Source organism: Mirounga angustirostris, unplaced genomic scaffold, assembly GCF_029215605.1.
Source record: "Mirounga angustirostris isolate CCGP_5_RB_7025 unplaced genomic scaffold, mMirAng1.0.hap1 SCAF_7, whole genome shotgun sequence".
NCBI lineage: Eukaryota > Metazoa > Chordata > Mammalia > Carnivora > Phocidae > Mirounga > Mirounga angustirostris.
The window spans coordinates 57,313,616-57,328,897 of record NW_026991715.1 but is presented as its reverse complement, the minus strand read 5'-3'; the positions used below and the strand labels follow the sequence as shown (position 1 = coordinate 57,328,897).

Here is a 15,282-nt window from a genome sequence, read left to right as displayed (position 1 = left end):
TTAGTTTTTATTTATTTAAGTAATCTCTACACCCAACATGGGGCTTGAACTCATGCCCCCGAGATCAAGAGTCACACGCTCCTCTGATTGAGCCACCCAGGCACCCTTAGTGTATTATTCTTTGTGTAAGTAATTTCATGTGACTGGTGGATTACAGCCAGTTCTCTGTTTACCTGTTTGCGTCATATCATGGTGATAGAGGGAAGAAGAATGGAATCAAATTTTACTTTTCCTTTACATTCACGAGTTCTCATTTTTGAGAGAAGTGTAAGTCTAGCAGCTGCCAGAGTAGTCAAGGGTCTGTCATTTTCTCATAGAAGTTGTAGAAAAACGAAGTAGTTGGGATCACAACTGGACTACAATAACTAGCAAAAAAAACTTCCTTATGTTTCTGGATGTTTCTCTCCTTAAGATTAAGAATTTGGTCAGTTCCTACCAGTGGGAGTTAATTGCTAAATTGTTTACAGTAGTAATCTATACATGGTTAGTAAATTTTTTTTAACACCTAAGTGTAGATCCTGCACACTACCAGCCAGCACTTTTGAGGTTGGAGGTGAAATCAACAAAACAAAATACCAACCTTCTTTAATATTCTTAGTGTTCTGGAATAAAAATAATTTAACTGTCAAGGGCTTTTAAAATAACTTCGTAAGTTTTTGTTACCTGGAATTTTTGAAAGCTGAATTCTCCTGAGCTGACATCTGCATTTTGTACTTCCATATGATGCCTAAATACTCAGTAAAGTATATCATATAGAAAAGAGAGAATGTCATTAATTTATATCAGCCATGCTCTTCTATCTGTGGAAGGTGTTTACCTTTTACCAAGATGATAAAAGAGGAATCCAAGGATTATACGTTGGTGAAAAAACGAAGATATTTAGGTAGCTAATCATACTAACTTTGTAGCCAGTTGAGATATAGCTTGACAACATTTTATGTCAAAAAGACAGGGAGAGCCCTATAGATCAGTAAGAGAAGTTTACACAGCTCAAATAAAAACAAAATTAGCCAAAAGACTTGAACTGGCACTTCATAAAACAGGATATTCATATGGATAATAAACATAATGAAAAGGTACTCTATGCTGTTAGTCATCAGGAAAATGCAAATTTAAACCACAGTGAGGTACCACCATCCACCAGGCAGTGTAACTTTAAAAAATAAGAAGAAGAAGAAATAAAAAGAAAAAAAGGACTTAATACCAGTGTTGGTGAGGATATGGAGCAACAGTTGTAAAATGGTGCAAACACTTTGGGAAACACTTTTGCAATATCTGCTGACACTGAACATAGTTGTCCAGATCAGATGAATATTGAAAATTTGAGAAGATCACACAGGTATTGATGTCATAGGTCCATTTATTTTAATTAAGGTTTTTAGGTTACAGGGAATACAGGCCAATCCATGTTAACCTTGAGAAATGGGAATATTGCCATGAACCAAGAAAAATTATAGTGCGCTACCTGCAAAGAAAACTGGATCTGTATACTTAACTGAGTGTTGTTATTGTTAACAAAACTCAGTTACTCTATCACCTGCCTCTCCCACCTACAGTTAATGTAGCTTAGTTTCATTCTGTTTTCCTCTTTCATAGTTCCTGTTTAACAATAACTTTTGCTCTCCCATCCTCTTAGTTCCTTTTTTCTTGGTTTGTCATGACCTTTTCCTGTTTGGCTTCTTTTCAGCTTCAGCTCCTACTCCTCACTGCTCGAATCTCTTGGCATTTCTCAAAGTGAATGTCTTAAGAAAATCTCATTGCCTTTTCACTCCAGGTTACTATGAATTGGCCACTCTTGGTCCATTTATAATTAATTGCATATTTACTTGTGCTTAAAAGGTAGGGTGGGATTGGCAGTTATACAAATAATAATGTTCTGAAAATGTAATGTATAATTTTGTATAGCATTTACCAAATTTGCAAGGTTTTATAATACCACATATTTGCTGACGTGGGAAACAAAGGCAAAAGAAAAAAATTAAATTTCCTTACTGCCTACAGCCCATTGAGGAGTCCTTAAAACAGGCACTTGGCTGCCTCGATGTTAATACTTTGCTAAGGGCAAAGGTGCCTGGGTGGCTCAGTCGTTAAGCGTCTGCCTTCAGCTCAGGTCATGATCCCAGAGTCCTGGGATCGAGCCTCATATCAGGCTCCCTGTTCAGAGGGAAGCCTGCTTCTCCCTCTCCCACCCCCTCACCCCCGCTTGTGTTCCCTCTCTCGCTGTCAAATAAATAAATAAAATCTTAAAAAAAAAAAAAAAAAAAGTACATCAATAGGATGATTACCAACATGTATCTTGGGGGGTAGAGATAAAGGAAGTTTCCAATGGAATTTTTATATGTTAAGGGAGACTTACAGGATCCTGCAGGATCAGGATAATGTTAAGCTAAGATTACCTTTTGCCTTTAGCAAAGTTGTTTTTGTTTTTTTTTTTTTAAGATTTTATTTATTTATTTGACAGAGAGAAACAGAGAGGGAACACAAGCAGGGGGTCAGTCACACATCACAACCCCAGTGCAGGTCTTGCTGCCCACCAGGCCCTGTCCCTGTGCTTTAATAAAACTACCGTTTTGCACCAGAGACATCTCAAGAATTCTCTCTTGGCTGTTGGCTCCGAACCCCATTTTCTACATCACTTGCCACTGGCAATTTAGATGAATATTACTCTATTCTTTATTAGTCTATAATTAGCTTACAAAATGTTTCTTTAGATAAGGTTTTTAAAAGATAATCTAGAGTTCAGTAACTGTCCTATATTATAACTGTAGAAATTATTAAAATGAGGCTTTATGCTACAAAAGTCATTTTTTTTACAGTTTTCGTATTTGAATTTTTATTTAATCAGGAGAGAATATTTCTGACAGTCACCAAGACAGATGGGATTCTGTTTTTTCTGGTTGATGTAGAAAAGTAATGGTGGGTGGCATGGCTTACGCATTTGACATCAGTGGAAACTATTCTCTAATTTTACTTGCTGAGTTTATTGGACATTATCTGGGAGAAAATATTTCTTAAATCAAAGAACACAAAACAGCTCTTCTTCATCAAATCTTTTTAGCTAATAGCCTAAAAAATTTTTTTTTCTCACATGGTCTTTATTGTCTGGTAAATATTCTGGGTTGGTTTGGAATTAGAAACAGTAAGAATAGGTAGCAAAATAAATGAGTATCCTACAGGTTAAAATGTTATCCTAGCTGAAAACAATTCTTGTCATTTTTCATTCATGGAAAGCCCATGACCTTGACAGACAAGATAAGATGGTCGATAGGAGTTCTATCACTGTTCATTTTCTAGCCCTTTTTTCTTTTCAGAAACACCCCTTTGGTCTGTAGAGGGATAGAGGAGTAATTAGGTATTGTCATCATTTAATTCCCTTTCTCTGTTTTCCCATTGCCATTCTTTAGTTCTGGTCTCTGAGTGACTCGTTTGGATAAATTCTCCAGCTTTCTAACTGCTTTTAAGTTTTGTTCCTCTTAAAATCCTATCTAGTATAGCCAGAGTAATTCTTTAAAAATAGATATCTGTTTCTTTACTTCCGGTTTTAAATCCTGTTTGGCTTCCTATTTCCCGTAAGATCAAGTCCATACTATGCTTATAAGGCACTGTTAGAGGGAGAAGTAGAATTATACTAAACTCCTATCAGCATCCATATTCATTTACTATCCATTATTTAAAATGTGTTACATCAGGATTGCTGTAATGGGAGTCTTTTGTTCTAGCATATCTCTGTTGTAAGGAGATATTACCTGTTTTGAAATAGTGGAACTTGAAGAAATAGACAAGGAAGTAAGAAGTGTGCCTCACAGTGAAGAAATCTTTAACAATACTTTGTAGTATTTATATTATATCATAAGTGCTTGATAAATGTTAGCTACTGTATTCCCCCTTCACCCCCAACACAGGCAGGATATTCCTTTATATTGCTACTCTAGGAACACTTAATAGGAGAAAATAAATTTTTAGAAAGCTAGCAGCAGACGTAACAAAGTATCAGTACTACTCTTTTAACTTTCTTATTTTATGATTTGCCCCCCCCCCCAAAAAAACGGGCCAATGCATATTTTCTTTCAGAAGGAAATTCCGCAGGTGTGGGATAAAAAAGTCATAATTGTATTCTTTTTATCTAATTGCAAAGAGGGGATAGTGGCAAAACAGTTATTGTTGCTTTTTGAAGCTCCCTTAAATGTCCCAGTATGAGAAAAATCAGGTTTTACAAATGTTTAAGCAGTATTTGCAGGTTTATTGAAATGTAAGATTATAATTAGCCAAGGAAACTGGAGTTCTTAGAACCATAAATTCTTCTCCGCAAAGATCCTAAAAGAAATACATGCACATAAAATGGTCAGCAGATGAACATTCTTTATTATTCTGGGACTTTGGCCCCAAACCTAAAATTTCCAAAAAAGGTATGTACTCCTTTTTTAGGGAGTAGGGGAGAAATTGAGATCTCTATCAAACATGAAAAAATACCCATAACTTATTACTGAGTGGAAGAAAAGCTACAAAACAGTATAGTATCATTTATGTACAAATGTGAGGCTGTACATGCAAAGAAGTATCTGGAAGAAGGAACATTGGTCGTTTCTAAATGGCCTAAATTTTCATTTTCTTTTTTGTAGTTTTCAGTATTGTCTGTATTGTTTGAAATATTTACAGTAAACATATATCACTTGTACAAAAATAAAGTAATAGAACACATTTTTAATCTTCCTCACTTAAAAAGGGTCATAAAAACGAATAGTACTGGTAAAGTTAGAGTGAAACGAAGACCTGCATATTCTGCACATGGAATGTACATCAGTGCAGTCTTTTTGGAAAGTACATGACAAGAGATATCAAAAGTGCTCATACCCTTAAATCTAGCAGTTCTACTTCTGAGAAACTATCATAAAAACACAACTCACCTGCAGAAAAATGCTTTATGTAGGAAGGCAATAAATACTAAATGCAAAGACAAAAAAAATCCACGGGCCTAATAATTGGCCTAATAAATACCAAAATTATAGTACAATAAAACACTAACAAAGCTATATTATAAGGAGAAAATTATATTAGATGGAAAGGAAAACAGGATAAACTTTATCTCAGGGGCTCCTGGATGTCTCAGTCAGTTGAGCGTCTGCCTTCGGCTCAGGTCATGATCCCAGAGTCCTGGGATCGGGCTCCCTGCTCGGCAGGGAGTCTGCTTCTCCCTCTCTGCTGCTCCCTCTGCTTGTGTTCCCTCTCTTGCTGTGTCTCTCTCTGTCAAATAAATAAAATCTTAAAAAAAAAAAAAGAAAAAAAAACTTTATCTCAATAAGGTTTTGAGGGGGAAATGTACAGAGAATAAGGAAATACACCACAGTGAAGAATAACTCTCTCAGTTAAAAAGATTGAAGGTAGTTTTGTATTTTTTTCCTTATAACAGGCAGGTACTACTTTTAAAAACTAGAGTGGGAGTGGGGCAACAAAATCTAATCAGTAGAACTATTCTCAGGATTGGTTTCAAAAAGAGATTTGAAAGAAATAGAAGCAAAGTCTGGATATTGAGACAATATAGCATAATGGTTAACATCATGGGCACTTGAATCTGGAATTAAATCCTGGCTCCCTTACTTACCTGTTGTGTGACTCTGAAGACATTAAATAAAATCACCTGTAAAATGGGTATAGTAATAGTACCCATTTCACATAGGCTATTTTAAGAATTAAATGAGATAATGTACTTAAAGTGTTGGCATCATGCCTGGTACAAAGTAAATATCCCAAGTTTAGCTTTTACTGTTGTTAAAATGCATTCAAGGTGGCTTTCTGGAATTAATATCTAAAACTTTTTTTTTAGAAAGTTACTCAACCCTCTAACACTAGGGTGGAAAATTTGTTTAACAGACTGTCTTTATACCACTTAATTTGATAGTTATCTAGTTATTTCTTACCTCCATTTTAATGTCACAGAAAAAAGACAGTTGGACCTCCAGACTCCCTTAAAGGAGGAATTTTTTTAAAAGGTAAGTCTGAATTTCGGAGTGTCAAAATTCTTTAGAATCATGATTATCTTTTGTGTCACTGATTGTGACAAACAGCTTTTAGTACAGAGGAAGTACTTGGTAGCTTACTAATTTCCCCTTTAGCTATAAGGATGTATTATGGAATCCAAAGCCTAAATTATAAGTGCAAGAAACGGAGTTCTGAAGTCAAGAAAAGAGTGGGGGTAGCTGTTGTTACTCTCTATTTCTACGGTACCATATTGTATTTGGGCATTTTTGTAGTACTTTGGATTGTAATAGGCAGTGTCTAATTTCCTTATTTAACATTCTTTTAACACTTAACTAGGGTGTGTGACAAGGCCCTGTTTAACACCTCCAGTTTCATCTCACTACAACACTTGGCCTGTTTAGATATTTCTGTAAAGGAAAGCTCATCTCATGTTCCAGTAGAAGAAAATGCAAAATAAATAACCAAGTTCCATAAATGACCTTCAAATGATCTGTTTGATACTGGATTTTAAATTATGATACAAGAATGGGATCTGAAAAGAAAATCTTTCTGGACTAATCTGAGCAAATGTTCTATTTTCCAGTATTATTTGAAAAAAAAAATCTCGAGAATAAGCAAATATTCTAGTGGAGTGCTGCTGGGATTTAGGCAGTTAGAATATGATAAAATCCTCTCTAATACCATTTTCTTAAATATATTTTAAATTTTCTTTGATTCATAAGGTGATGTAATTCCTGGAAATTATTCTGAGTTGACCTTCTCCTCATATGGTACATTATATCAGTGAGTTGTTTTATCTTTCCATCTGGTTCAACAAAGGACTGCCTTACATTTGGCCTCCACTGCATATGTGCATTTCAGCCTATGTTTAGGTATTCAGGTTTAATACAGAGAATTACAGTCCTAGACTACCTATATCATTTTAAAGATAAGAAAATTAAGCCCAAGAAGGTAGTGACTGACTTGTAGAGTTTTCAGTGGTTATAGGGATACTAGAACCTTCTCTTTTATCCTTGGGTTCTTGCAACTTCGGAGGCAGCTGCTCTGTGGGGCAGTGGGGGTGGTGGTGTCCATAAGTATTTAAAAGGCTAAGTAGATGAGATTTTAATGTTTATGGGCATGAAATTGTTATGCCAAATTTTCTTATCTCAAATAATATGTTTATGTTTACTTAGACAAAAATAGAATTGTTGCCACTGCAACTTATATATTTTAAATCACAGTTATATTGGTTAGTGTCTTGCTTCTCATGTGGTTTGCTTTAAAATAATCCTGAATGTAAGGTGTAAGGATGCTCACAGCTTAGCAAGCTTATTTGGTTTTATTATGGGTTTCAGCATTTTAATTTCTGGAAAATGCTCCATTTTTTTTTTTTAAGATTTTATTTATTTATTTGACAGAGAGAGACACAGCAAGAGAAGGAACACAAGCAGGGGGAGTGGGAGAGGGAGAAGCAGGCTTCCCGCCGAGCAGGGAGCCCGATGCGGGGCTCGATCCCAGAACCCTGGGATCATGACCCAAGCTGAAGGCAGCCGCTTAACCGACTGAGCCACCCAGGCGCCCCTGCTCCATTGTTTTTATGTTAGCATTTAATCTTGTATATTCTCTCTTTCCATAGTTAAAATGGAAGGAGACAGCGTAGTTGGGGGCAGAGGGAACTATGCCACTAATAACTAGATGATTTTTGACACCATAAGGAAGTTACTTCATTTCTGTCTCAATTTCTTTGCTGTGTTTCTTGCTGGAGAGTATTATTAGGAAAAAGATTAAGCTTTTCAAAAGGTGGATGCTGTTAAAATAAGTCAGCCTTTTTGCTATATTTTTTAACCACTGCCTTTGGAGTCTAGATGGGATGATGAACAGATTGTATAAAATTATGTTTCTCTCTCAACATGATTAAGCCAAAATACAAAATTTAATTGTGACTTTGAGGAAGTTTTCTTTTCAAAGCTGTTCTTAGGTATTTCTGTTGTTTTATTAAATTCATAACTTTGAACCATATGATTTAATTTATCATGCCTTTAATTTTTCTCAAAAAGTCAAGATACAGAGGGTAAAGGTACACATAAAGGAATTAATCTAGAGGTTACTATTGTACTTTGACCAGTAGTAACCTTTGTATCAGTTTTCCAAGTATACTGCTACTTGGAAAATGCTACTGATCCCCTCTAGTGGCCAAAAGATTGTGGGTTTTTTTGTTGTGAGGGTTTTTTTGGGTTTTTTTTGGTTTTAATAAAAAGGAATATATAATAAAGGTGTGGTCTCATTGTATTTAAAAGCAATAAACCTTGTTCTATATAGGACGGATACAACTAAGTGTTTCACTGAGCAAAAATAGCATTCTATGTTTATGCAAAACATGTTCAGGAATCTGGCTTATAAACACGCAAATTGGGAAGGAAGGATATTTTTTGCAAAGTAACTGTATTTGAATTCTGCATTATTAATTTTAGATAGAATTTTGTGTTTTCAAAATATTATATATTGGTAATTAGTGGTTTTAAGTAAGCTCAACTTCTTTTTTCTTGTGGAACAGTGAGTGGGATTAAGAAAAAGCTAGCGTACCTTTGAAGTATTAGTCCCAAAATCATACCAATGAGGTTTTGAAAGCATGTTACAATTTTTAAGAACATTTAACAGAATATCAGTTGTGGCAATAAAGTAATTTTTTCCCATTTCCATCCTTGCTTCCCTCACCCCACTTTGCCTTCAAAAAGCATACCTTATAAATTCAGGATGAGTATTGTTGCCTTCGGAGTGAACATCTTGGGAAGCCAAAGGAGATGTCAGAAACATTGCCCCTTTTCAGAATAGTTTTATAACTTTTCTTTTAGAAATATTTTTAGCACCTATGACCAAATATTTTTAAAATATTGATATCTTTGATGATAGATTAGATTTTTTTAGAGAAATCTAAAACTAAATGAGAGCCACATTATGTGAATAAGAAAGGCAGTCAAGCGTAACTATACAGTTTGAAGATATTTCTTTTTTTTTTTTTTTAAAGATTTTATTTATTTATTTGACAGAGAGAGACACAGTGAGAGAGGAAACACAAGCAGGGGGAGTGGGAGAGGGAGAAGCAGGCTTCCTGCGGAGCAGGGAGCCCGATGTGGGGCTCGATCCCAGGACCCTGGGATCATGACCTGAGCCGAAGGCAGACACTTAACGACTGAGCCACCCAGGTGCCCCTGAAGATCTTTCTTTAAAGTAATGAGAGTATTCTTTTTTTTTTTTAAGATTTTATTTAGTTATTTGACAGAGACACAGTGAGAGAGAGAACACAGGCGGGGGGGGGAGGAGTGGTAGAGGGAGAAGCAGGCTTCCCAGCGGAGCGGAGAGCCCAATGCGGGGCTCGATCCCAGGACCCTGGGATCATGACCTGAGCCGAAGGCAGACGCTTAACGACTGAGCCACTCAGGCGCCCCAGTAATGAGAGTATTCTTTAATTTTTATTCTGTGACTCCCAAAAATGATTTGATCCATTTTGTGGCTATGTCATAAATTACTCTGAACATTGTGGTAATACCGTCAGGAATGTTTTCTGCAGTGTCAGTATCATTGGCACAATTATAGACATTTCCAGAATGACTAGATTTTATTTTATTTTAAAGATTTTATTTATTTATTTGACGGAGACAGAGACACAGCGAGAGCAGGAACACAAGCAGGGAGAGTGGGAGAGGGAGAAGCAGACTCCCCGCTGAGCAGGGAGCCCGATGCGGGGCTCGATCCCAGGACCCTGGGATCATGATCTGAGCCGAAGGCAGACGCTTAATGACTGAGCCACCCAGGCGCCCCTGGAATGACTAGATTTTAAACAGTGAGGATACATCTGTGTGAATATATGTATATTTAACATTAATTTGTATTTAAGTTACCTTTGTGCAGTTGTTGACTGAAATAGTGTGACAAATGAATCTCCATTATTTAAATTGGATAATAGCGCAGTTGCTTATAGTTTATTTCTTTTTCCTTGGAATGACTTTTTATGCTTCATAATGGAATTTATTTAAGTGAAACTTGATTAGAGGTAGAAATACAATTACACTAAACTCTTAGCCTCCACATTCAGTTATTAGCCATTACTTAAAATGTACAGCACTATCAGTTATTGCTGTAGTAGAGTCTTTTTTCTATCATGTCTTAGTTGTGAGGAAATATTACTTGTTTTGAAATAGTGGAACCTGAAAAAATAGACGAGGAGATAAGTATGTTTTATGGTGAACAAACCTTTAGAAAAACGTGGTATTTCTGTTTTGTTTCAAGATCTTAAAAGATCTTTAAAAAATAAGCAGTTTTTACTTCCTCTAAGACTCATTGACAAAAAGCAACTAGATAGTGTAGATTTATTTGGATTTAAATTTCAAATTGTTTGGTTTTGAATATTTTGCAAATAAATAATCCAAAATCTATTTTAATACTATAAAATTTCTATTGTAAATCAGAGGATGGTTCTGTATTTAAATAGGAAATTCAGATTAATTTCTGTTTAGAAATGAATGACACGTAGGTATCTAAACAACTAAGAAGTACCTTATGTTTTTAGTCTGTTACTGATAGATTCTTATTTTTAACTCCAGTCTTCAATATTTAAATCTAATGAGAAACTTTACCAAACCAATACGATTAAAGTGTAGAAAGACTACACTTAGAAAGTTAGTGTTATTGTCAAAAGAGAGGAGAAGAAACTAGAGCCATTTTAGGTAAAGAACCTAGTAGCTTAGAATAAAAAAAAAAAAAAAAAAAAAGAACCTAGTAGCTTAGGACACAGTATTTCAAAAGTCTTACTTTTTGTGAGCTATATGATTGGTGTAATTAGAATTCTCTTTTGGTGGGATTCTATTATATGGAAACAAGCTTACCTTTTTTTCTTTATTTTATTGAAGTACAATTTACATTCTTAAAATGTATCCATTTTAATTGGACAGTTGAGTTTGGACAGTTGTAATCTGTACCCCCAAATTTCCTTGTGCCTCTTTGTAACCATTGCCCCCATTGCTCCCTGGCCTACTTCTTTTGTCATAGGTTAGTTTTATCTTTAAAAAAAAAAAAAAATCAATTTTCTTGAGATACAGTTTACATAAAGGGCATGCTTTACCCTTTCATTAATTTTTTCTGGCACAAAAATACTTATTTTGCTTCATCACTAAAACATTGCTTTGCTTTGAGATGAGGAGTGGTAAGTCTTGGAGAAGAGCTTTGATTCCAGGCAGTCTTAAGTTTATATGTAATTTGTTAGTAAATTGATAGTTAAAAATGTATTGCAGTATCTTTCATAGAGTTTTTATATAAACAAGCATTATTGAAGTATGACAATTTCACTTTGAATGTTTGGCAACCAGTATATCGTGGAAGTTAGAATTTTAGGAGACTACTGGTTTTCACATGGATAAATTTCTAGTCTCTTTGCCTAAGATATTTCTTTCTTTTCCGTGAGCTGTTGTGTGCTCTTTTGGTTGTGGATTCCTCTTCCTCCTTTCTCACTCTTCCTCCCTCCTTTTCCTCTTCTTCATAGAATAATAAACTTAAGTTAAATGAAGTGTTACTGAACCGGAAAAATGTTCTGAACTAGTATTAATATCATTTACATAAAAATGATAGCATGAACATTTTATTAATTAAATCAGTATAAAAATTTAATGTTCTTATACCTAAAAGAATGTTTTTCAGTTAGAATGATGTCTTGGGCTGATGAATGGATAAAGAAGAGGTCGTGTGTGTACGTACACACACACACACACACACACACACACACACTGGAATATTACTCAGCCATCAAAAAGAATGGAATCTTTCCATTTGCAGTGATGCGGATGGAACTAGAGTGTATTATGCTAAGTGAAATAAGTCAGAGAAAGACATACCATATGGTTTCACCTCATATGTGGAATTTAAGGAACAAAACAGATAAACGTATGGGAGGGGGTTAAAAAGAGAGGGAAACAAACCATAAAAGACTCTTACCAATAGAGAACAAACTGAGGGTTGATGGAGGGAGGTGGATGGGGGATGGGCTAGATGGGTGATGGGTGTTAAGGAGGGCACTTGTGATGAGCACTGGGTGTTGTATGTAAGTTTTGAATCACTGCATTCTACTCCTGAAACCAATATTGTACCATACGTTAACTAACTAGAATTTAAATTAAAAACTTGAAAAGGGAAAAAAAAGAATGATGTCTTGGGTAAACCAGTAGCTGTGTAGGAAATGTAATGGATTTTCAGGAACTAGAACACAGAGGATATAAAATGTCAGTAGAAATAGTTTCTATAATACATTGTACTTAATTTTAATGATTCCTAATCTTAATCTTGAAAATCAAATAAGCTAAAAAAAACTTCTAATTGTTGCTACTAGGTGTGATACCAAAAATGATTAGATATTATTTTACCTGTTAAGTTTAGTGACTAGAACTAAAGTTATTCATAGTTGTTTTTAAAAATAACTGTAGAAAGTAAGCAGAGATCCAGAACACTTGAGCAGGTTTTTCAGGTACTTGGAAGTTACTTTTTTCAAATGTTCAATTCTTTTGTGTATATCATTAATACTGCTTTTGTCTTAACAAAGGTGGGCTATAAAATTGGTGCTCTGAAGAATGCCAACCCCAAGTATTATTACAATGCGGAGTTTAACTGTACCCCAATATCCAGGAGTTCAATTAATTATCTTCCATGGTGTGATTACTTAACAGACTGACAAAATTGACAACTTTCTTTTTTTTTTTTTTTAAGATTTTATTTATTTATTTGAGAGAGAAAGAGAATGAGAGACAGAGAGCACAAGACGGAGGAAGGTCAGAGGGAGAAGCAGACTCCCCGCCGAGCAGGGAGCCCGATGCGGGACTCGATCCCGGGACTCCAGGATCATGACCTGAGCCGAAGGCAGTCGGTTAACCAACTGAGCCACCCCGGCGCCCCTCTTTTTTTTTTTTTTAAAGACTTTATTTATTGGGGCGCCGGGGTGGCTCAGTCATTTGGCGTCTGCCTTCAGCTCAGGTCATGGTCCCAGGGTCCTGGGATCGAGCCCTGCATCAGGCTCCCTGCTCAGCGGGGAGCCTGCTTCTCCCTCTCCCACTCCCCCTGCTTGTGTTCCCTCTCTCGCTGTGTCTCTCTGTCAAATAAATAAATAAAATCTTAAAAAAAAAAAAAGATTTTATTTATTTGAGAGAGAGAGCAGGTGCACAAGGTCAGGGGGGAGGGGCAGAGGGAGAGGGATAAGTAGCCCCATGCAGAGATCGACACAGGGACATGGGGATCAATTCCAGGACCCTGAGATCATGCCTGGAGCCGAAATCAGACACTTAACTGAGCCACCCAGGCACCCCGAAATTGGAAACTTTCTTTCTGCCATGAACTGTTGAAGTGACTACAAAAATTTTAAAAAGGTGCAGTCTTCTAGAAGATCCAACTCCGGTTGTAATTACAAAATGTAAGCTATAATAGTCGAGTGGTAAATGCCATATCAATATATAGAATGGTTGAGAATATGGAGACAAACTGCCTGGTATAAAAAGAAAGGCTTCAGGGTGCCTGGGTGGCTCACTCGTAAAGCATCTGCCTTCGGTCATGATCCCAGGGTCCTCACATCGGGCTCCCTGCTCAGTGGGAAGCCTGCTTCTCCCTCCCCCATTCCCCCTGCTTGTGTTCCCTCTCTCCCGGTCTCTCTCTGTCATATAAATAAATAAAATTTAAAAAAAATTTTTTTAAATGCTATTAATTAAAAAAAAAAGGCTTCACTGAGACAGTATATTTGAGCTGTGTCAGGATAAGTGATTAATCAATAAAGAAATAGTACTGAAAGTTTTTTTATTATCTTTTTAGCCTTATTCTGTCCCATTTTTTTTATTGTGGTAAAATATACATAACAATTTGTCATTTTAGCCATGTTTAAGTGTACAATTCTGTGACATGAAATCCACTCATGTTGAACATCACCATCCATCTCCAGAACTTTTTCATCTTCTCCAACAAAAACCCTGTGCCTGGTAATTCCATCTCATTTCCCCCTCCCTCTAGTCCCTAGTAACTACCGTCCTGCTTCATCCTTATGAATTTGCCTACTCTAGGTAGTTTTCCTTTTATCAAACACTTTCAGCCCGCTAGCCCAATGTAGTTGTTATTCAGTAAATCTCTAAATTAAATGGCAATTAGGAATGGAAAGGCATTACTTATGCCAGTGGCTTGGTAATATTTCTTGAATGGACTCAAAACTGCTAATTATTGTTATTAATAGCCCTACTGATTTGTAGGAAAACTTTTGTTTTCTCCTGGTTTTTTTCCAGTTTTATTGATATATAATTGACATATAACATTGTATTAAAGTATACAACATAATGATTTGATATATGTATATATTGTGAAATGATTACCATGGTAATTTTAGTTAACATCCAACACCTCACATAGTTACAACTTTTCTTCTTGTGATGATTAAGTACTTTTTGCTTAATTTTTTTTCACCTAGTTTACTTTCATTTTTAGACTGAATCTGGGTATGGGTCTGAATCCAGCTTACGTCGACATGGCTCTATGGTGTCACTGGTGTCTGGAGCAAGTGGTTATTCTGCAACATCCACCTCTTCATTCAAGGTTTGTGGTTATGTATGCTTTAAGGCAGCATAAATTGAGTTTAATACTGAATGTTGTGAAAAGAACTTATGTGATAGTTTTTTGAAATACATTTTCTACAATGTAATTTATTTGATGTTGTTATAGAATAGTTTTTAAGGGGCAAAATCATGATTCTTAGAAATATAAAATGAACATATCAGATTTTATTTCATTCATTAATGAGTTAAGATATAAAGAAAAAATTGGTTCAAGGGAGAATATAAGGAATATTGAAATGATTTTGCTAATATACAAAGCTGGTCAGTATTCAGAGATTAGTAACTAAGTATATCCACTGGACAAAGTTCATTTGTACCTATATGGAATCAAATCATTTACATTACTCTCAGTTTTCTGCTACTTAAGGAGTTGTAGGGGCGCCTGGGTGGCTCAGTTGGTTAAGCAACTGCCTTCGGCTCAGGTCATGATCCTAGAGTCCTAGGATTGAGTCCCGCATCGGACTCCCTGCTTGGCCGGGAGTCTGCTTCTCCCTCTGACCCTCCCCCCTCTCATGCTCTCTCTGTCTCATTCTTTCTCTCTCAAATAAATAAAATCTTAAAAAAAAAAAAAAAAGTTGTAAAGTAGCTCCAATGCAACAAAATCAAAGATTCTCTATGACCAAACACCCTCTTAAGAGTTGTGTAGATGACACTCACCATTCCTTTGGAAGGTCACCCAGTAACATATTTGCCCAAT

At 35.8% G+C, this 15,282-nt stretch overlaps 1 protein-coding gene across 7 annotated transcripts in view; it reads left to right on the top strand.

Moving 5' to 3' along the window:
* CERT1 (ceramide transporter 1) overlaps positions 1-15,282 on the top strand; it is a 147,199-nt gene that overhangs the window by 38,733 nt on the left and 93,184 nt on the right. For all 7 annotated transcript variants that reach the window (XR_010413103.1, XR_010413102.1, XM_064596251.1 and 4 more), the window contains one exon: positions 14,458-14,565. Coding sequence is in view for 5 of the 7 variants with exons in the window: in XM_064596251.1 (XP_064452321.1) it covers positions 14,458-14,565 (108 nt within the window). In the remaining 2 variants the exon portion in view is untranslated. The remainder of the gene's footprint in view (positions 1-14,457; positions 14,566-15,282) is intronic.